The sequence below is a fragment of the Lepisosteus platostomus genome, chromosome 20, assembly GCF_059453375.1.
Source record: "Lepisosteus platostomus isolate fLepPlt1 chromosome 20, fLepPlt1.hap1, whole genome shotgun sequence".
Lineage (NCBI taxonomy): Eukaryota > Metazoa > Chordata > Actinopteri > Semionotiformes > Lepisosteidae > Lepisosteus > Lepisosteus platostomus.
Genome location: NC_142630.1, coordinates 14,800,094 through 14,823,820, shown reverse-complemented (window position 1 = coordinate 14,823,820; position 23,727 = coordinate 14,800,094). Strand labels below are relative to the sequence as shown.

The following is a 23,727-nucleotide window of genomic DNA, read 5'->3' as shown; positions in this document are numbered from 1 at the left end:
ACAGAGCCAAGCATCATGGGAGATGTAGTTTTATTATACTACCAGCACTCCATGATCATTAAAGCTTTTAAATTTTATTTACTCCTACATTTTCATCTTTTTCTACAAACACAGTCATAATTATTCTCATAATCCCCATTATTATTATTATTATTATTATTATTATTATTATTAAATTCGAATAAACTTAAAGATGTTTAGGCTTTAAGACGATATTGGCTGGTATACATATATTAGATTACTGTTTGCAGTGGAGCTTAAATATAATTTCTTGTTAATGATTAATAGTAGCAGAAGAAGGACAGGTAAGCGAACCCTGGTCACTGTTAGGTACTGCAGTCCAAACGCAGTGAAGTCATTCCTGCTCCGGAATTGCACGGCGCTGAACAGCGGACCGCGCGCTGGAATCACAGACTGTTTTAGCTCGCAGCAGCACGTGACGGCGGAGAGAGGCAGCGGTCGGGCTCGTTAACAGCGCCTACAGCGATCCCTTTCGGTTTACAGGGGATCTCCGAGATGCTCCACAACAGCTGCTGTCGGGGGAGAACTGCGATAGATATCAACTATACCGCGTATTATGGTGCTCTACAGAGAACATCTTCAAATTCGGTTTATTGTGCAATACCGGCTTAATTGCATTCATAATTATTAGGTCTTTGGTGTTTTATTATGTGCCTAGAAAATAGTGGACATTTCAATTGTTCTAAAGGTTTTTCTACCAAATGTATCACTGAATGGGAACTGCTTAACAAATATATCCTTTATTCCTACTGGTTGCAACCAAGGTTTTTCAAAAAATATGCAAATTCAAAAAAAATAAAATATATGGAAAATAAACGTAGAATAATATTTGAATAATAATAATAATAATAATAATAATAATAATAATAATAGATTCCATACAAAAGCTAGTTGACCAAAGGGGAGATAAGCACCAGATTAGGAACATAGCCGATAAAGCAGAAAGAGAATTAAATAAATCTGGATATGTTGGTGTCGGGAAATATATCTGCTGGAATCAAAAGAGATTACATCCTCTGACCGCCGCGGATTTACCGTACTTCATATGGTATTAATCAGCTTTCGCTTCGTCCATTTTATGAGTTTTCAGGAAGGCGAGCTCGAGTCGTTCACGCCTGGATCACGCCACAAGCAGCTAGACCCCAGCACCTGTTAATTGTTATATTCTCATTAGCTGTTTATCATCTTTTTTCAGCGCTAATGACACTTAGATCGTCAAGCACGTTAATAAAAAAGAGTTTGTTTCGTCCATCAATCAGGTCGAAAGACAGCGACATCGCTTTATGTATTTCTTTAGAAGTGTTACGTCTCGGACTAGCGAGGCTAATTAACACTGTGTGCAAAGGCGGAAATTCAGCACCACGCGAACAGAATCGAACAACGACATCAATCCGTCGGAATCGCCTATTTCCATGACACGACTAATGAAACGTTTGAGATCAAATAACGGAGTCAGAACGGAGGCGGTGTAAACAATTTTGAACCAAGTTCGGACTCCGCATTCCCCTTCTCCTCGAGTCTTCCTTGATTACAGACCTGCACACGGCAGTCCGCGATCACACAGCTCCGTCGAGATTAATGCGCAGGGTTCAAAAGGTGACAAAATTAAAATAATTTATGACTAAGACGGGGAAGAAAGGGGGAAGAAAAAATCTGGGGGAAAAAAACCGAATATGAAGTGCTTTTCTCCCCCCTTTCCTCAGATACATTGGCGAGCTCTCGGCGGCAGACACCACCTCCCTCGCTAAAAACAAAATCGAGTCTACAAGTGACGGCTTAGAGTATTTAGCAAATGAAGAAAGTTGAAGTTGATCTGTTGGACTGCGTGCAGGAGATTGCCACCAGGAGCTGGCGCACTTGAGTCTAGCAGCAATGAGCCTTGTTAGTGGAGAAAGAGGGGAAGATCAGCGGGGCACACAGAGTGACAGGCTGGGGAGAGAGAGAGAGAGAAGCGCGTTCATCAGGCAGGGCAGGAGCTTCGCCTGCTCCTTCACTGACAACACCCAGAGAGGAGGAGCGATACACGCGCAGTAGGCGTCAGAATCCTCAATTTCCAACTTAGCATCTTGGCAGGACATTTTTCCTAAGCAAAGCCCCCCAAACTGAAGGCAAAAAAACTTCTTCTGCATGATAGAAAGAGAGAGAGAGAGAGAGGACGGAGAAAGACAGCGCAAAAAAAAACAAGCCGCGAGCAAGTAAACACCTAAGTCGCAGATCTGCTTCTGCTGACAGATACCCCCCAAATCAATTTGAAAGAAAATACAATAAGCACGTACCGAACAGGGGGTCTGCCGCCGCGAGTCTCTATGATTTCTGATCAGAAAGAGCGTGATTGAGTCAAAGAAAAAAGTACGCAAATAAGTGGCTTGTTTTCTGGTGGTTAGCCATGGCGTATCCACAAGGCTACTTGTATCAGCCGTCCGCCTCTTTGGCACTGTATTCGTGCCCGGCGTACAGCACAAGTGTGATTTCGGGACCCAGGACTGAAGAACTTGGGAGATCTTCTTCGGGCTCCGCTTTTGCTCCGTATGCAGGATCTACAGCGTTTACCAGCCCCTCGCCGGGCTACAACTCTCATCTGCAGTACAGTGCGGACCCAGCGGCGGCGGCTACATTCACTTCGTACGTGGTGAGTGCGCTTGTGTTCAATACAGCGCCGCGCATGCAGGCTTAGGAGTCGATACAGCTGGCCTTTGCGAAAACTTTGAAATCGATAGCTCGATCTGTTAGCCGGGTGTCGCGGTGCTGAAGAGCTACAACTCCAGGGTATTTCTTAAGGACACTTTCTGTTCAGTGTTGTTCTTTCTGTTTCGCATCAAACCTCCTGCCCCGAGGAAAGATAACTCTATAGGCACAATCTGACTATGTTTAAGCAGGCCATATGTATACTTATGTATGTGGATGTGTAATCAGTTCTAAAAAAAATTATTAGGCTATTCCCATGATTAGTTGTAAAAACAAATGCGCAAGAACGGAAAATGTGTTAGTTCCCCAAATCTGGCTGTGCGTGAATTGCCTGTTGGTTGATTTTCGTGGGAAAAGATAACAATATTGTGTCAGAACGACCTAAACATTATTATTATTACAATGGCTTTATTTATGGGCTTGCGAACGCAAAACGTTCCAGTGAGTTGTTTTGATTTTCCCGTCCCAGTCCACCGCGCTTGGGAGTAACCTGGTTCTTATTTTTATTCTGTTTTTCTTTCTCTTACAACAACTTTTTTTCTGTCTTCCCTTGATTGTTTTTGTTTTTGTTTGTTTTTTTTTTGTGTGTGGTTTTTTTTTTTGTCTTCGACGTAATTTATTCCGTCGTCTTTTAGATTAAATAAATGATCACGACCGGCGGCTGGCTTGAATGCCCAAAGTGTCGGCCGCTTTGTGTGAAATCATTAAAACATATTAGGAAATAAAGGAGTTCTGAACGATTTTATGTGTTCTCCCTGATGCGTCCCGAAAGCATTGGCACCATTTATTACCTTTATCTCTTTATTTTTCTGCCTTCCGTCTCCTTCTTTTTTAAGGGCGCGTAATTGGCTTGAATGGATGGCAGTAACATTTTAGTGCGCTGCGGGATATTTTGCAAATCCGAACATACCCGAAATGTTAATTCAACATTGTAACGGTGTATTAAGTTTCCGCTCCGCGTGTTAAATACCGACTTGGTGGGGGGGGGTAGGTAAAATAAATGTTGAAAAAAATTGAAACATTATACTACCACATTACACTAGCGATTCGCCTGAATTCGTACATTAATATATGTAGTATATATGTACAAACAAACAAGGCCTACATATATGATACTGCTTATTTAATCCCCTTCATTTTGGAAGGCTTATTCACATTGTCCATCGGTGCCACAAGTGTGGTGGGTATTTAATGTCCTATAATCTATGCGGTTTCTTTCAGGGATCTCCGTATGATCACACCCCAGGGATGGCCGGCTCTATAGGGTACCACCCGTACGCGGCTCCGCTAGGTTCATACCCTTATGGAGACCCAGCATATCGGAAAAATGCCACCAGGGATGCTACAGCCACACTGAAGGCCTGGCTCAACGAGCACAGGAAAAACCCGTACCCCACCAAGGGGGAGAAAATCATGCTGGCCATCATCACCAAAATGACCCTCACGCAAGTGTCCACCTGGTTCGCCAACGCCAGGAGACGGCTAAAGAAGGAGAACAAGATGACCTGGACCCCACGGAACCGGAGCGAGGACGAGGAAGAAGAAGAGAATATCGATCTTGAGAAAAATGATGACGAGGAGCCGCACAAACCCACGGAGAAGGGAGACTCGACAGACACCGAGTCAGGTCGGTAGAAAATTAATGAATTTTTCATTTCAGTCGTTTCCACTCAGGGAGCAAAATTGATTGCTGGTTAATGGTGGTATATTATTTATAATGCAACAATTGCTTTTAAATAATAATCAGCTTGTCCTCGCTTCATTTGCCCGGTTGTGGGTTGAGAACTACTGTCAATCTATATCTTTTAAAAGTAATTAATTTATCCTAAAGCGAAGAAACGCCGCAAAACAGGCAAAAACACATAACTCTACCACACATATCTCTTTAACTCCGTCCCAGTCTTAATTGGAATTTGAAAAACGAATCTTGTCAATAATGCTACCAACATATTACTGATATTTTTGTAGCTTGAAATGTTGCGTGTTTAAAGAATAAACAGGTAGGGTCGTGATGACAATCATTAAGTCTGAAACACGTGTGTGTGAACTGCCTTTAAAAGATAGTAAGCCCGCAATAACCGGCTGTTTGTATTTCTCTACAGGTGAACACAAACCTAACCCCGGGGAAATTACTTGCGACAGATTTAAAGACGAGGGTCCTGGAAAAGAAATAGATCCCATTTTGACTGACTCGGAATTAAAAGATCATGAAGACAGGACAGAAATCCTCCCCGAGTCGCCCAGACCCACCACCTCTACCCCTTCCGCCGTGCCTCGAGGAACCGAGATTATTGCCCACGACAAGCCGGCTGAAATGGTGCACGCTTCCAGCACGGGGAACTCTGTCCACAGCAACAGCGTCGTCACGTCTGTGATCCACTCGCCCCCCGTGGCGCCCAAACCCAAACTCTGGTCTCTCGCTGAGATTGCCACTTCTTCGGACAGGTCTAAGGGAAGTACCGACGTCCCACAGCCAGCAGGACCGGCTCAGAGCTCAGTGATCGCGGGCACCCCGTCTTCTCCGTCTCGGTCTCCGTCTCAGTGCACTTTTCCGAACAGCACAGTATTGTCTCGGCCCATCTACTACGCGTCTCCCTTCTATGCAGGTTACACGAACTATGGTACTTTTGGGCATCTCCACAGCAACCACGGCTCCACCACTGGGTCCACGGCACACTTCAATGGATTAAATCAGACTGTTTTAAATAGAGCAGAGGCTTTGGTTAAAGAGAGCAAAGTAAGAGTCCACACACAAGTAGATCTTTGTAAAGACTCCCCTTATGAACTAAAGAAAGGTATGTCAAACATTTAATATCGGCTTCTTCTCCGAATACTTGGACAATTATTTATTATCGTTGTTGGCAAAAAAATAACAATGATCTGAAATACGTCGAGAGAGAAAACAGAAAGAAAAATATTTCAGTGAGGAAATTTTAGTTTCTGGATATATGGTTAATCCAAAAGATGTAACATCCAAGAATTGTCTTAATCGCTGCAGACGCCTGAGACTATTTGTATTAAAACTAATATGTATATTTAATGTAGCATTTTTGTATTTAAAATGGACAATACACTATCTTTGAAGTAAATTATGAAAAAAAAACTTGTACAGCCATTAATGTTGTTTTTGGGGATATAAATATAATCAGTACTTGTGTCCAAAATTCTTCATAGTTATAAAAATAAGAATAATTTATCTATTTTTTGATCCTTGATTCCCATAAGTGTGTACTGATTTTCTCATATTTCTTTCTTAAAAAAAAGAGAAAGAATTATATTTATCGGACAGTTTACCGTCGCCTTTGTAAAATGTAAAAAATTAAAGAGACGTTTAAGAAAACCTATCTCACTATCTATTTTGTTAGATAAATAGCTAAATCACTCCTTTAAAATCTGTTTATATATTTATACCTTTTGAAAATATATATTTAAAAAGAGTAAATTTTATACACTTACTAGGAATATATAATCTGAATATATAAATTTGGAACCTTCCGATTTGAAATAATAAGAGGTCTTTTTTATGTGTACATAACAAATAATGTAGTCTTTACCGAAATATTACAAGGCACGATACAATTAAACTCGTCAGCAGTGAGACGGTTTAAGATAATTGTTACAGGGAAAGTAAGAGAGGTTACACGTAAAGAAAGGTGGATGAGTTTGGAAAATATTTCGGCAGGTGAAAATTGATATAATAATAGCAGCAAAACTGCAGAGTAATCATTTAACCTAATTACACCCAATCCGTGTCGTGTTTTATGCAAAGCAATCAGGTGGCGAACTTTGCTAATGAGTTCGATTTTATGCCAAATTTAGCCCTCATTACTATTTCCAAAGCGCGGTAAAGGCATTAAAACAGTGAGACGTAGCACTTCACAGCACAGACACACGGAGATTTCTCAACGCAATAGCTATTATTATTATTATTAGTTCGTTATTGCTGTGAGCGTTGTGATTAGTTTTATTGAATTTTAAACCTCCTTAACATGCGTTTCATCCGGTTAATGGCAGAGTTAAGACTTTGAGGTTTGGGCCAGTGTATTGATGCCATAGGGTTTAAGATTTACAGCCAGATCTCCACCGCTGTACTCCAACTTTTCCAACTTTGGCAGGTAGGTGTCAGACTTGCTCTTAATTTCAGGGCTGTATTGTTAATCCGACGTGGAAAACGATTCTTGTTTGAGTGGCCTATACAAACACAAATTGACCCACAGTCATGCCGATCCGCAAGTCGCCTCTAGGCCTTAGGGTCTCGTCCCAGTTTAAGACATCTACATGAAAAAACAATAATTTACGAAGCCACCACGATCCCTTAAATGTATAACAATACCATTCTTGTTTTTTTATTCTCTTTGACCATGCAAGCATTGATGATTTTCATCCGTGTTGTCTTTAAGGAAGCTCCTTTGCGGACTCATAACGCGCAATAATGTGTGTAGGTGGAATTTTGCACATGATGAGAATGGGTTAGACGCCTTTAGATTGTAATGGCGTAATTAAAATTAAAAGTGTATCAATCCCGACTGGATACGGAATGTAATTCAGTCTTCAATTTAATATTTTTGACCCAACACGGTAATTAAAACTCATAAACAACACCGAGAAAAGCTGTAAGGTTCTCGATACATTTAACATACTGTAAAAGTAACATGTAATGTAAATGGTTTGTATTTTAAACTGATACGATGGAATGACAATTTAAAAATTAAAATTATAATGCATCCTTAATATACGTAAAATTAAAATATTACGCTATATTATGAATTCCTATAATAAACCTATAATTATAACGCCCTTAAACGATAAATGTACAGTTCTTAAATGCAGTTATATTAAACAATCAGAAAGTGTCGAGGTAAAATCGTTAAATTCATTTACAAAGTAATGGACAATATTATTGTGCTTTTATCATCATTATTATACAGAATTGCATTGTAACAGTAACGCAAAATACCTTATATAGAATTATATTGTATAGAATACCTTATGGAAGCAAAGCATGTATATAAATCTGATTACAAATTGTGCGTAGGAGGAAGCACTAATGTACTATCATTACATTTATATGATATATAATTTTAAAAATAGTTGTATAATAATGATGACCGCAAAAACAGGAACAGCATAGCTCAAGAGCAAGTGTAGAAAATAAAGTCACTCTGGGAGATAAGTTGACTCAATGGCCCAGTCAGTGTCTTGATTACCGCGTGTCTGAAGGGGAATTTCTCCCCATAAAAGGTTCTATCATCAATCTCCATAGTTTACTCTCTGCACTCCGACAGAAACCTCCCAGGGGCTTTATATAATTCTCCGCTCTAATGTCCTCTATTTTCAGTCACAAAGATGTGGGGTTTCTATTTTTAATCTGCTAGAATATGCTGGAGCTGTGATTACTGCGCATCAACAAGCTAAATAGCATAATTATGTTTCTTCTTTCCTCGGCCCTCCAGGAATTGAAGAGACGAAGAAAATGGTCGTTTTGCGTGAAATAAACTGTCATTTAATCACACGCTTTTTTTTCCCTCCCTGAGCACTGTTATACACACATTTCTTTATTTACTGGGGTATAACGTTCAGACCTTTGCTATACTTTAATTGTGTCACTGTAGTTATTTATTACACTAACTGGCGCTGGGGCAGACGGACCAATCTCTCTGCAGAGTATAATCTTCTATTAGACTTTTACACACAACGAGGATGGAGGCCGGCACGTTTCCTTTCATTTTAGTGACGGGGTATGTGTTATAACCCATCATTGTCCAGACGTCTTATTTTTCCACGAAATCGTTGCGGTTTTCGTTTGTGCATTGGAGACTTGTCAAACTGTCACAAAATACTGCCGAACTCGGAGCCTCGCCGTTTATTTGGCGATTTACTTTTAGTTCAGATGTATCACTACTTTCACATTACACAAGCTAAATATACACTTCTAATCTGAATGCACAAAAAGTTAGGACTCAGCATTTTCGAAAAGGCACCAACGTCACTATAGTCCATTCAAATTATGTCATGGTTAGAACATGATTCAACTGAAATTGGTCATTTAACATCCTGCATTTGTTTCACGGGAGCAGAACACAATTACATGTCTTCTTCCTTGATGGCAATCTATTTAAGTCTGCACGTCTGAGTTTTTTTGTTTTCTTGAGGTGCACACATATTGCTGATTCTACTAGCATTTTAAACGATCGGTTAGGTTAAAATAAGCCAAGAACTGGATGTGTTTTTCTAAAGCGTTTTCGTGTTTGAAGATGATGTTAAGTTTCGAATCTGTGTGCCACACCTTGATTGAATAATATACTGCACATACGCCGTGTTAACAGGCAGCACCAAAAACGCGCTGCCCCAATGTCACGATAAAAACATCACAGGTAATTCTACAGTTTCCTGCTCAGAATTTCTGTGTCTCACCCGACTGCTTTATTATTATTTTAGATGGCAGTTTAAGAGCCGGCTACACGTTAGTTTCATACGAGCAGAGCAAGCCTGAATTATTTTCAGCGACTTCGTACATAACTCTGCTTGTGGACCTCTGCTGTGTTTTTTTTTTTTTTGCAGTATTTGTGCGATCTGACCGAGCAAAAGAAACAGTTTTAATCTTTGTTTTTTAGGGGGGGCAAGTAAGGGACTCAATGCTAATTAACCACTTAAGAAGCCATCTTAATGAAGCGTGTTTAGAATTCAGTGCAGTCTCCACCAAAACATTGTCTTGCCAGCTTCCACGGTACCGGAGACACACTCGGCTCTCTTCTTGGTGAATAATGAATACCGGAGTAGTGGGGGAAATATGCAGGGATCCGATGAAACTTTGCCCAAGTTTTTTTTTTTCCTGCCTCCTTTCCAGTTGAATGAGCTGGCTAGCAAGGCCATTGTCGGGAAGCTGCGCATGGACACACAATGTGAGAGCGAAACAGTTCCCACGTGTGGGAAAAAAAAGGACAAAGCTAAAGGGATGAAAGTAATTGAGATAGTTTTTGTTACACCACAACGCTGTATCATGGCGTGCAGACATATTTCCGAAATAAAACGGTTTCCTTATTTTTGATTACCAATAATTTTAAACTGATGTCAAACAATGATACGTGTTGTTCTTATTATTAATAATCATACTAATGATACTTGACAACAAATGATTTCTAATTCACAGTTTTTTGTGTTTTGGTGATGTCGGAAACTTTTGCTTCAGTGAGCCTGTTTTTCATCGTTCTTTTTCTTTTAATTCTCGTCGAGCGCTCTGTTCACCAAACTAACCCAGTAAACCCTTTTGTAATTAATGCCTCGTTTGCATTTTAACTGTGGCGCTCTTCAATTTATGATAGGCTGGAGCAGAATTCTTACAGCCCCCCAGTTTAAGTCCGACTTCTTTTAAAGACAACTTGATGCTTCAGTCAAGGTAGGGACGATGCCTTCATTCCATTTAAAATCGCCCGGCGGTTTTCAATTCCAATTGATGTCGCACACTTGAAACGTTTTATTGGTGATACAAACAACAACAACAACAACAACGTCGTTTTACACCTGTATTGTTTCTCTACAGCCTTTTCGTGCAAGTGAACTCCTTATATAACAAACTGAACGGCGCATCGTAACTGCTAAACCAGCTCGGTGTTAATTACGACAAACGAGTATCCTAGTTTGTGAGATGTTTAAAACGCTCGGTATTTCTTTTCCCAAAGAAATTGTGAAGTTCTTTATTAAAATATAAGATAAAACCGTGAATTAAATTATCTTTTTCGTTATTGCAGTGGCGACATTGAGTAAAATACTATTAAAAAAAGACACTTGAAACGTGAAAATGATTGACAGCTGGCAAAAAGTTCTAAATTCCGGTGTAGATGTACAAAAGTAAACTTTAAAAAAATGTTTCAAAAATATATAATATAATAAATATAAGGTGTGAGAGACTATTTTTTCACTGGAAGACGTGTGCTCGTTACACATATCAAACTGGACGGAAAACTGGGCAAAACTGGTGGAAAACAAATTGGGCAACAGAACCTGCTCGCCTGGAGCTGGCGAAGCTTCCATCAAAGAGAAACACGGGGACCAGCTTTCCAAGGCGCTGGGAATGAAGGAAAGCGCCGGTGGACCGCGCTTCGCAAGTGCGGCAGCTGAACGCGTAGCGCAGCGCCCGTATCCTCCACAAGCCGGTTAATGTTCGAGGGGGCAGCTGAAGTTCGGAAAGGTGCACTGCAGGGCCTGCAAGTGTGGGACACAGTGCAAGTTTCCCCCCACCGCCTGTACAGGCACAGTGGCTCTTGCCTGAGACGCGTTTAGGTCATGATGCGATTGAAGACAGAGCTTCCGGCGTATGATCACTTTCCAACGTCTACTTGATAAAGTAGTGTTTCCACTGTTAACCGATCAAAAAAGAGAATTACTGGTATGATCTGCAGGCATTTGGTTTTTGCCTTTTAGTTCATTTATTTTTATTCTTTCTTTTCAAATGCATAAATCGAGATTTGTTTCTCTCAATCAAGAAAAAGGCAACGAATAGGTTTTTTTTTTGGTACGGAGGTATGAAAGTAAACTCTACATTTTAGTTACGTGTTCGTTCTCTGCAGCGAGCAGGACGTCTTACGGTGCGAATCCTGCCAAATTCGTTTATTCTTTTTTTTACAAAAAGAAAGCAGAACTCTGCTCTGTGTAAAATAACTGACGCCTTTTATTCGCCGAATGTCTCTTTTTCCTCTTTGCAACACATTTGCAGTATAATGCTGTAGCGAATTGTTCTCTTTGCTGGCTGTAAAAGTTTTAAAATAGTTGTAGAACCACAGACAATTTAATCGTGACGTGGGCATTTTAAAACTGCGAATTCGTTCACACTTTCGAAGGCACTGACAACCAAAGCAACGGTCTAGTTGATAGTGTTGTGCCCAAAGGTATCAAATAAACTTTTTTAAGTGTAGTTAAATGTTCAATAGCTGTTGTTCAATGTTGTTCAATAGCTCGTAAGTGCTGTGTAGGTGAATATTGGTTAATATTACTGCTTTTGGATTGTCAGCATAGCATTAATACTTTTCTTAGGACGAATAACAGCAATGCAGTGAGCCCGCGGGATACTTCTGGAGGACAGCCGGCGAAATCTGCAGTTCCGTGCTGTAAAGGAACGGGGATGCACAAGTTATAGTTTTCCACACTTCTGTTTGGGAAGTAGTTTTCCAATTTTGCTCCAGCGCCGATCACACCTATCCTTGGCGTCTTTCGCTAATTCCTCCTGGCTTCATTTTTCATTGAGGTGATTTATTTGCGAGGCTGTGGCTTATGTGTGTAATTATATAAGCTTGTGTTAAACGTGTCTCTGCATCTTTCCGAACAGCTGCTGTTATCCCGTTGTAAAAATCGCGAATTATGTGAAATTAAAAATACTATTTCGTATCAACAGGGTAAATGATAGCACGGGTGATCCCGATTAGTTCCAGAGTCACGTCATTTGCAGACGACACCTCGCACTGTACAGTAAACAGTCACCGCGTTTCTCCTCGCGTTTCTTAAATATTAATTGTGTAGTCACGTTTATTTAATTTGCATAACAATTACCGTCAAGCCACATTAGCTGCGCCTGGGTTCGCGGAAAAGGGGGTGAGAAAAGACCTTAAAGTCTTAATTTACTTAGGAAGGAGAAACAGTGGTTTAAAAGGAAATTAAAGTAGAATGTTTGTCTGAAAAGTCCCGAATTCTAACCCAGTGTTCCACATGCGAAATTCTACTTTTACCTGCTGTACAGGCTAATGGGGGAGAGCGAGACACCTTATACGAAGGTTCCATTAACCGGTAGCGAACACTGGGTCCTTCCAATGTCGTTGACAAACCTGTTGACAAACACAGTGCTACATTGTCAATTATTGTTAAAATGCAGACGCGTCAACAGAGGTCCCTCAAGTCTTACGTTTACACGCACAAACCAAGACGACAGATCTGGGCAGTGCATGGCCGTACGCGGCCGATCAGGCCCCGGCCGAGCAGAATCGCATTCAGGCCCCAACGTGTAAAAGGATACCCCCTTTCTTTTGACCTGCTTAGATTATTACCGAGGACATCTGCGAGTTGTACCAGTGCAAGTGTTGCCAGAAACACAACCGGCTGTTTTTTCAAGTGAACAATATGTTAGTTCCTTAAGCTCCCACTGATTCCTCAAAAAAAAAACTGGCACAGTGCTATGAATGGGAAGAAAGACGAGCCCTTACTGACCAAGTAGTGGCAGTTGAGAATGTTCCTTTTGTGTGCGTCTCAAACGCAATATCGTGCTATTTTCCCTCTCGCAGTAGTCTCTAATCTTCTACCCACCCATCATATGACCGAAAGAACTGAAGTGGGGTAGACTTTCACTGAATTCACATTGGGAGAACGGCCTCTGCTTTATTTAATCATCAAATCCCAGGAATGAGGCTGTTAATTAATTATGGGTGCTAAAAATTCAGCCCAGCTGTTTCTCTCCCCGCCTGTTCTGGCTTCGGCAGGCAGACAGGGGGAAGTCTGTGTGGTTTAGCGGCTCGCAGCTGAAGCAGAAACCTTCACAAATCGCCCGTTTTCTGCCTTAAAAGTCGACTCGCGTGAGGAGACGCAGGTCTGGAGCGTCGCGCTGCTCGGTCCTCAGTTCCGCGGTGCGGAGTTCTTGCACGTTTGCGACTTGTTTTCAGCGCCGATGTCGCAAAGCCCCTTTTCAAATATTTATGATCGCGCTGTAAACTGACCTAGATAAAGTGACAGATGATGATCTCCAAATATTTAACCCCCTTTTCTAACCCCCAGCAGAATAGCGGGGAAGGACAGTAACGAGGCAAGACCGGCCCAGAAGAGAGGTTTAACAAGCACATCCAGTTGTTTCTTTCCAACTCTATCAGTTCTCCGGGGACAGATTACATGTGATATTTGCAGCTGTTTGATGTTTTAAATGAAAGCCCGATACTTAAGTTAATAAGAAGATTTAAGAACCGCGAACAAATGATAAGCTTTGCGCGGTGAATGTCGCTGTGACACCTTACGTGCGATTCGGTTTTTACATCGCATTGGTTATCCGAGAAACACCACCCTGGGGTAACACTGAGATTCTTGAAGAGCGGGAAACGTCAACTGTAAGGAACTAATTGTCGATTTTGTAAAATGTGAGAAATACAGGCCACATTAAGTCTAGTAAAACCCTGAAGAGGGCTCAAGGCGTAATAGCAACCACTAAGAGAAGCGACACATTTTAGTTGCATTTTCGTGTAATGTTTACTATTAGAATTAAGGAGACTGGTGGCATCGATGCTTCATTTGGTATTTTCGCATATTTGTGTGTTATAGCGTCATTTATTGAAAACATAAAATATCTGAAATTCAGTAACCGTCCGTTAAGAAAACCGTCGGTTGTAAATAAGAAGGCGATAATCAGACTAGTAAATGTCCGCAATTGGCAATATTACAACAGGCAAAATGTAAAATTATTAAACAGTCTACTGAAATCCCATTTGGGGCAATGTTAAATTATTTGTAAACAAGTTATTTGACAACCGTTGTATAAATAAATCGAAATAAAACCGACTTCCTTAGTAGCACAAATTCTTGCAGAAATGAACCTCGCGTTGTTGCGAAACGTGTCTGCATTAAAAGAAGTAATAACTGCACGTAAAATTATTAAACTGAGAATAAATTAAGTACTGGATACACCTCCGTCTTGCGTATTTATATATATATGACAGACTACAGCTTTAATTTAAAATCCCCACATTTAAAGGAAGTGCTGTATATTATCTTTGCGAAGAAACTGAAAGGTCACAAACCAGAGACTATTCGGCTTATCAATGAGGAAGCTAATCTCAGCCAGTTTGTTCCACCCTTCCCCAACCCTCACAGCATTTTAAATCAATTTATTAAGTTAATTGGTTAATTTAATCTAGGTCTTTTTCTAATAATTCAGTCCAGTTCATTTGTGCATACCATTTCTGGTTTTACAGTACAGATGTAATATTGGCTTCTGAAAGGACTAACTTTACTTTTCACTTACATATGTCATTACACTTCTGCATGGTAGTTTCCACTATTCAGGACTGTTCGGTGGTGTTGTCATGTTTTTCTGCATTTTACCGGAATGTGCTTAAAAAAAAGATTTTAAATCTTTACTTGCTGTTCTTTTGTCTCTCTCACACACACAGACTAAATGCATACATCATTTCAAGGTAAAAAAAAAGTCTCAGAGCCATTCGTTTCTTTGGTGATCTTCTGCTTAGAGTGTGTGAGGCTTCTTTAGGAACTGGAGGTCAAGGACAGTGGGTCAGCAAGTACCACCAGTGAAGCCCTTCCCTCTCCACCTGCAGGGCTTCTGGACTGTGTGAAACTCTGGAAGACAGTGACCAATGTGCAAAAACAAGTCCACCCAACTCACTTCTCCTGTTACCAGAGGCTGTAAAGCAATTCCAGGCTCCAGTGGAAAATGGCCATAGGGTTATTTCACTCCTCCCTCTGCCTCATGCAATAAGCATTCCTCGCTGTTGATAATGATATGTAAATGCACGTTTTAGCTCAGTATAAATGTTTAATACAGTCTCCTTCCAGGCTGCTGTGGGAGATATCAGAGCCATCGTCTACATACAACGTGTTACCGATTGTTGCACCATTTTGCTTTTGTATCTACTTGCTTTTGTTTCTTGTGTAAATTGCATGGTAACTTTTGAACATATTTTATTGCATTTTAAATAAGATCAACAAAACTCAAGATCTGTTGTTTTCTCCCTGCTCTTTGAAGATGTTTTAATAATAATAATGTTGCCATAGTTGGGGAAGTAGGCTGGGGATATACTTTTGTTTTAATATACAGCATATACAGTTAATTAAACTTTGAGGGTGATTTGAAACAGTAAGCCGTATAGTTTGCAAAGCAGAAAGAACCTCTTTTAAACCAGATGCACACAAAACTGCTTAACAGAAGTCTTTATCATCATGCCATTAGATTGTTTTGATCTAGATTGATTAACGTTTTTGCTTTTCTGAAAGCCCAGGAAAAAGCTAATGAGTTAACTTTGTTTATTTTTCTGTGACGTCTTGTAAATCCCACTGTCTGTGTTTTCAACACCTGTTTCAGATTATTACTTAAATGCTTTGCCCCACAACCACTCTGCAGGGTGTTCAGATCAGAGATAAAAAGTTCCTATTATTGCCATTTAATCTATCATATTTTGTTCAGACACCTCTTTGCAAGGAGATTGGCTTTTTATTTGCTTATAGCTAACCACAGTTTCTCTGTGCTCGTTCCTGATGGATGCAGATGTAAATGTGCACTTATTTAATTGGATCAGCTCCCAAGATAAAAGAGATAAATGCTTCCCAGTTTGCCAAGTTATTTTCAGAGGCGTGCAATGATGTGTAGAGGGAAAGTTAATGAAGAAGAGAGGAGACATGCTGTAGTTAAAAAAAAGACTTTGGGTCTGGGCTTGTTCAGAGAGAGGGAAGGACAGGAGGAGAGTGATAGAAAGAAGGAAAGGAAACTGGCAGGGAAAGCAGGAGCAGAGGTGAGTTCTAACCACGCCACAGTTATTAGAAGCTATTAATTCTGGTTTGTTTTGAAATGCGGCGGTTTGTAAGGACATTCAGAGGAAACAGGTTTCAATCTGTCAACAGGAGCACAGCTAGGGACCGACTCACTGGTCAGGACTTCATTTTTGTGTCTACACCACAGTGGCTGTCTAGCGAACATTTCTTTAATTTGTTTCCTGCATTAGGTTTATCAAGACATTCAGTGGAAGGGAAGCAAGGAGTGGGAGAAAAAAAAACTTCATTTTATGATTGTCTTTACTTGTGCATTTTTGTGTTGGACATCCATATGCATGAGATATTAACAGACGGTTATTGATACAAACATGCTTTTGTTGCTGAAGGCCTTCCAAAACCCAAGCCCCTGGCTGTGTGCCAATGTGTACTTGTTGGCTGAAGCTTTCTGATTAGTGAGATGATTTACAGCCAAACGGAATAGATAATCCCATCACAGCAGCGTTTTAAAGAGATAAAGACGGCTCACTCCACCCCCCTCCCATCCCCCAACCACTGCTTTGCTATAAACCACTGGACAAATCAAAACCTACACTGTTAATACCTGAAACAGTTGAACAATCAATTGGCCTCAGATTAAATGTAGTCTCCATTTCCAGTTTTACAAGTAATTTGTCAGCCACTGACAATAGCACCATCTGGATATATGCACCCACTTTTTACCTGCCCTCCTGCTTCAGCCAGGAGATATTTCAGAATGCCAGCACTCATGAGCTAAAATATCTGTCCTGCTTCTTCCTCCTACAGATAGCCAGACAGCAGTACCCAGGAGGACCTTGCCACAAAGGGCATCATGTGATCTAATTCCAGTTTCATACAGTTGTTCCCCTTTGTCACACGATTGTGTCCTTGTTAATTAATAAAAAAAGGAAAGGGGGAAAAAAAACTATTTTCTACGAGTGGCTCTTGATTTAAAAAGCCCCACTTCACAATAAACGGACCAGGCTTTGATCTGGGTCCATTCATGTGGGCCGTTTGGGTTGAAACCAGCGCTGAAACTATGTGGACTTTATTGTTCACACTTGCTGTGCACCCGGTTTAGAAAGACCTGATTTATTAGCTTGTCAAGGGATGCATTGTTCAAGAAGGCAATCAAAAAGCACTTACCTAGCTAAACTAAAATTACTGCCTTTTCAGTGGCTAATTTGTATAACTCCCATGGAAGAGCTTGCAAAGTGTTTGATGAGGCTTAAAATGATGATTAATGAATTTATTGCCCTGCTGCTCATCAAACAGTTGTAGTATATCTTTCTTCTTTTGGGGTGTTATGTCGTGTAGTTATGTGCCTGTGTAAAGCAACTCCAGTGTGATCCACCCCCTCACCACCCACACCCTTTTAACCTGGCTGACCTGGTAAGTATGTGAATGTAAGTGAGGCAATGATAGCACAGTGGGTGCACAAAGGCCAGTTTAATAAGAGGTTAAATGAGAAATGTGAGCAAAACCTGCTGAGGGGACAAGCCATCTCAGTTTTCAGTCTCGGAGCTGCTTTTGACTATCGAAGTGAGAGAAATGAAGCAGTCACCGGGCAAAGTACTAAATTATAATAATAATGAGAAACATTTGTTTTTAAAACAAAAGCAACTTGTAAAAACATAACCGAGAAAGCTGAAGAAAACAGTTTCCTTTTTTTTTTTGTAATTGAAAACCTAAAAGTCACGTCGGTGTGAGAGATGAGTGAGTGTGAATGTTTCGGGAGTCTGGATCCAGTTCCAACAGCCCTATAGCTGTACATTAATGCAAGTCACTGTATAGATGGTTACAGATGAATGCATTCTGTTGTTTCTTTAATTATGCTTAATTAAGTCATTACGTGTTCTGCATCACTTGCATGATTACAAAATATTCACCAGTGTACTGCGTTCAACTAGAAGGTTAGTGCATCTATATATATTTTTTTAATTACTTTTTAAATGTTATTGGGTTCAAAGCTTTCATGTCAAAAACAACCGATAAAAAATACAATAAAAGAAAACATGCAGCAATTTCAAATATTAAAAAAAAATACAGGTGCATAATACTTCTAGAAAAAGATGCAGTTTTTACAGCAACAGTTATAAAAAGGAAACTTAATAGACAATAGTATACACTTATTGAATGTATAGCTTTTTTGTAATCTTTCACATTATGTATTGTACAATTCAAAGGATTTTGTCAATAGAGGCAGTTGGACTCCTCTGGGTGATTTCAGTCTTATTTCTGTAATTAGTCATATTTAGGTATTTATCCTTGACTGATATCTACTACATCCAAATCATTATTGTCGTTGTTATTAAATTTTTGTTGTTGTTGTTCTTGGCCAAATGTACCAAATTAATGTTTTTAAAAGATTCATTTAATAATTGTTCCGCTCTGCAGCTGGTCTTTCTGACATGCACAAAGTGAAATGATCTGAAGGGATATGTGGACTCTGATAACCCGTTCCCTGTGATAAAACCGAGATGAAGTACTTTCTCTGAAAATCCACGTTATTTAGATTCAAGAATCCCTCCGCTAATATTACTTTCATTTTTCTCCTCCAAATGGAGATTGCAGCACATGCAAATCAAAATATGCAGATTTACTTGAATGAATTTTTCATGAACGTGTTTTATCTTTATGGTGCAAAAAAAGAATGCATTTATAAAACAAAAGATTAAATCATCAGACTGCAAAATAATGTTAAAAATTATTTTGCTAAGTGAGTGGTTTGCAAGGCAATCTATTTTAATTCCCATACAAAATTGCAAATAAATTGGTGTGTTTTTCTGCAGCTGTCTTCTCAAAGCTTAACTGCAGATTGCATTTCCTCTAAACTGGGCCATTAAACCTCAGCACAGAAGGACATTTAACCTTTCCTAGTAAAGGGGTAAGGAGAAATTAACTCATCAACTCCTGGCAAGAGTTTCAAGATTCTACAGACCACTTTTGTTACACTGTAACCAGGGGGAATCAGGCTTTGCCAGGAGAGTTTGAGCTGTGCCCCAGAATCAATGCATGCTCAGACTTTTTAATGTATTAAGATAGTCAGAATTTGTATTGTTCTTTCTACAACAGGCTTGAGGGTGTGCAGGCGACCTCCCCCTCCACATCACCTTGGAAATGGTTAACCTTAAGTGTCATTTGTATTGCAGAACAAGAGGACGCTTTGGCGAAACAGTGGGGACACTGTCCACCAGTAGGGACGCTGCCCTCATGTTCAATCTCAGCAGATCCCTGTGCGGGGCAAGAAGACAGGAGATAACATGACACAGGGCTAGGTGGATGACAGAATTCTGTTGAATTCACATTTTTATGTGAGGAACACTGGTGCAGAAGAGCATAGGAGCCATAGAGATGGCAAAATTCAACACGCGAGTTAATTGCTTTTATTATTATAAATAGTTGAAACTGACTGACAGAATGTTGAAATACACTCATAACAATAACCAAAGAAAATAATATTTCTATTTAGGCGTCCTTTTTTCTGACATTAAGAGAACTCATGCTATAAATATTAAGCTATTTCTATAAATATGAAACAGCTTCTCATTTTTTTCCCCATATTTTCCAAACACAGAAAGTGAGTGCTATTTCTCAGTAAGTGGTACAAAAATATTACACTATGCCTACACACATATGCCTGATAGGTGGTGCACAACTTTCCCCCCAAAAGTCCTTGACCTGTTGACTGCTTTTACAAATGCGGCTTGTTCATTAGAAGGGTCGCCTCAGCAGTTGCACTGTCATTAGTAAATACATCACAAGTATTGACACATACATATAAAATAAGAAGCGCATTATGTCACCCGTTATTTTTACCCATGAAACCACATGATCCTGCAGCCCAAGCATGGCTTGATTTGCATATAAATATAGCAAATCCACAGGCCTTACACCAGAAACAGCCAATAGAAATGAAACATCTGATTTATGATAAAAAATTGCAGGGATAAAACTTAAAAAGATGAATTAGGCAGCATAATATGCATACTGTTAGACAGTAATAGTTTGTGAGCATAATTGCTTTAATGTGAGCTATTAAGACTAAGTGCATATGGTTTTAGTGCCTGCCCTACATTCCACTAAATGATTACAATGATCAATACACATGATTTGTAAGTCGCTTCCCATTGATTGAATAGTAAAATGTTTGACCTTCCTTGAAGGAGCTCCTCTCCAGTGCTGTGACACTGAGAAAAGACTTTTTGGCTGAACACAGATGCACCGATCTACCAGAGGGCCTCTCAGACCGAAGCTGGGTGAAGTGCTTGAAGCTGTGAGATAAATAAACCTCCCGATTCCAGTCTGAAGCGAAACACAGCACAGCCATGGAAAACGCAGGATTGTACACGACAGAGAACTGCTTAGAGCAATAAAATGTGCAGACAGCAAGCCCGGACACAAAGCCCTTGACAGGAGAAAATAACATTTTACGGTATGGCACTTCACAAAACAGTATTTTTAAGCACAAAACAAATCATACGAAGAACAGAACAAAAAAATATATACCTTTGCTGTTATTTAGAAACGTCATTTTGTGCAAAAGGGTGGATTGGATGGTCTATCATTGAAGCACTGCAAGGTCATGAAGTATGAAAAAAGTGCAATTGTTTCTTTTTACCACAAAGAAACTGTTTCTATAGTCATAAGTTTCCATAGACAAATAGAACATTTCTATAGGCTCCCCTAGGTTATATTTTCATATGGGTGAAATATGGGTCTGGCTCACTGACCTGTTATCACCTGCACTTAGCAGAAACAACTACAGTCTGGGCTTGAACCTGGTGATCTGTGGTGCCTACAGACTGGACTCTGTTGGAGTGGGGCTCTGATATGTCAGCTCATTCATTTAGAAGAAAAACACATCTGTCAAAAGCCTGCCCTTGCCTCTTTTTTTATTTGCCTCTTTTTCAAAATGTTCTGTACTCTTTCCTCTTTGCTCAGAACACTGCCCTTTCAGACATGGAAAACACTGGACTATCATCTCTTGAAAACAAATAGCACTAGAGGCAGAGGTGTTTTGGATAAAAAAAATATACCTGTACAGATTAAGACCAGATTTATATACACTCGTGTTTTACTTACTGTTGGAAATAAGCACAAAGCTCTTTATGTCAGATAAAAAGTTATCAATATTCAGAATTAAGTTTTTATTCATTTTGTCTTAATGTTGCCTTAATCCATGCATTGGATTATGGAATATGAACACGTTCTCCCTGAAACACAGGGCACATTTTTACTCGTACCACCACAAAAGTCAATAGCACTGTTAAATACATGTTGGTATAACTGATCATATGACTGTAGACAATGGGGAACGCAAACAGATGCAGTACATCTCATAATACCTAAAAACATACATACAGAATGTTTCGCAGTATTGTTTCACAAGCACCAAAGTGTCTTGAGAAGCTCTAGACATGATAATGAGTCTGTTCAGCCCCCCAGTGTTGAGCCATAGGCTGTCTCCCACTTCTGTTTCATCCTTTAACATATAGCTGCTTTTTTTGGTTGTTGTTCTCCCATCGCATAACTTAGGCACGGAAAAAAAAAACAGTTTTTGTGTGGTCTTGTAAAGTATGCTGCTTCAGGCATATTTTATATATCTTGCTGCTAGAGTAATTAATATTCAATTAACTCAAAGCTAATGTCTGGAGGCAAGATGATGTAAGTTACAAAAGATGCGCCCATACAGTGAGCCCTTGTTGCATCTCAGCAGATACTTGGGCTTCTCACACGTAAAAGGCACTATTTTCCAATTTTAGACTCTGCTGGGATATGAGTGACATACTGCATAAAAGCCCTGGTATGTCTCAATGTACTGCTGGGTTTGTATGAGCGACTGTAGGAAACAAAGCCTACAGCAATCATTCTAATACTCTTTTAATCCTTCTGCTTGATAATGACATAAGTATTTATTAGTGCTGACGGAGATTAGAGACTGATACTAAATGTTTTAATCTTTTACATTTTTCTGACAAACGGGGCATCTATAGGCGAACTAAAAAGTGCATTTGTTTTGTCTCAGGAGTCGGAAGAAAGTCTCCTCCCCTTTATCCTGAGAGCTTGGGTCCCTACAGCGTGTACCTGCCCTCACTCCGGGGGGACATGGAGAGCTTCCAGAACAGGGAAATGTATCCAGCCTGCTGTTATCCTGTCTCAACGCAATCTTTCCCCTTTACTTTCTGGCCCTTCTCTGACAATATAGTACAACTCACACTGCGGTCTTCATCTACACAGCTGCAGAAGACTGGAGTCTCCTCTGATCAATCACCGTACCTGTTACATACAGGTGTTAGGGGACCTATTAGCAAGTATTTCCTCGCAATCAATAAGGACACATCTGAGGATACATGGAATCCGCATTGCATTAGTGTGCTCATGCACTGGTCAATATGATGATGTTTAATGCCTTTGGTTCCTTATGAAGACAGCTGATCACAGCTGTAGCAGCCTTCATAGCTGAAAGGAAATGAGGTGTGTTTGTGCAAAGTGTGGCTGCTTAAAAGTAATGTAAAGCATTTTTTGTTACTATTTTTATTTGGTTGTTATATGGTCATCTTTGTACTGTGAAAAGGTTTATATAAATATATATCTTCTGTTAACTGTGCTTGGTGTTTATTAATATTATGTAATTATCACAGCATATACATACATGCATGTGTTATTACATGTGCTATTACAGATAATTACAATGTTATTCCATATACTTTTTATATGGATTTTGCACCAGTGTAGCATATGCATCGCTTTTAACACCAAATATTTTGAATGGAAGAAAAACATACAGTAGCAAACAATTTAATTTCTCATTTTACACCTCTGTCAAGTGTTGAAGTTTGACAGACTTGAAAATGACTCTATTCAGATTTCAATCCTATGCAGCTTGAGCATATTGTCAATGAAAAAGCGAAGATATGCTTCCTTCAAACATTCCAAAATGTATTGTAAAATAATTGTATTCGAGTTTTATTAATTTTCTTGGCAGATGTTCTTAGAGCAACGTACATTAGTAGAATAAATACAACACAGATCAGCACAATACTAATGCAATAGTGTGACTAAAAATACACACAGTAAGGTAACGTTAGAGTTATAACAAGTAAAAACAGTGTAATACAGATACAGATAATGGCAATTATGATCAATTTAAATAGTCAAAAGACAATATTCTGACGTGGCTTGAGAGATAAACTGAGAACTTGTTTTGTTTGGTGACTCTAGTAAGTATTATCAAACCATCTTCTCTCACTGTGTCATTCTCTGCCTCAAACAGAACGCCGCTGGTGCCAAAACAAGAACAAATGAAGTTTTCTGTTAGTTTTAGAGGTAGTGCTGCTCTTGAGAAGGCTGTTATTTAAACAAACACTAGCTGTCACAATTTCTTTTAAATCATCTGTATGGTACGCCTCCTCAAAACACATATTAAAAATTCCACGAGTACGTATAATCAGTAATTTAACCACAAGCTGTTTTTATGGCTCCTTTAAATTTTTCCTTCCTTTAAATTATAGCTGTGCTCAAGTACTGTAC

At 39.6% G+C, this 23,727-nt stretch overlaps 1 protein-coding gene across 3 annotated transcripts; it reads left to right on the top strand.

Moving 5' to 3' along the window:
- The first annotated feature begins 358 nt into the window (after nt 1–358).
- On the top strand, nt 359–22,799 carry irx5a (iroquois homeobox 5a). Of its 3 annotated transcripts, none has more exons than XM_088613996.1 (6): nt 359–2,650; nt 3,928–4,333; nt 4,809–6,821; nt 19,347–19,472; nt 20,414–20,629; nt 22,223–22,799. In XM_088613996.1, the coding sequence occupies exons 1-3, from the start codon at nt 2,408–2,410 to the stop codon at nt 5,516–5,518; spliced, it is 1,359 nt and encodes a 452-aa protein (XP_088470122.1). In that variant the 5' UTR covers nt 359–2,407; the 3' UTR covers nt 5,519–6,821; nt 19,347–19,472; nt 20,414–20,629; nt 22,223–22,799. The 3 variants fall into 3 exon arrangements, with proteins under 3 accessions (XP_088470122.1, XP_088470120.1, XP_088470119.1); XM_088613994.1 differs by having other exon boundaries at nt 20,361–20,629; XM_088613993.1 differs by having other exon boundaries at nt 19,347–20,629.
- Nucleotides 22,800–23,727: the final 928 nt, after the last annotated feature.

Excerpts from the sequence above, each read along its gene's own strand:
- irx5a (XM_088613996.1), top strand. The coding sequence starts at position 2,408 with ATGGCGTATCCACAAGGCTACTTGTATCAGCCGTCCGCCTCTTTGGCA. Across the intron at positions 2,651-3,927 it reads CTACATTCACTTCGTACGTG|GGATCTCCGTATGATCACAC; the intron begins GTGAGTGCGCTT and ends GGTTTCTTTCAG. Across the intron at positions 4,334-4,808 it reads CTCGACAGACACCGAGTCAG|GTGAACACAAACCTAACCCC; the intron begins GTCGGTAGAAAA and ends ATTTCTCTACAG.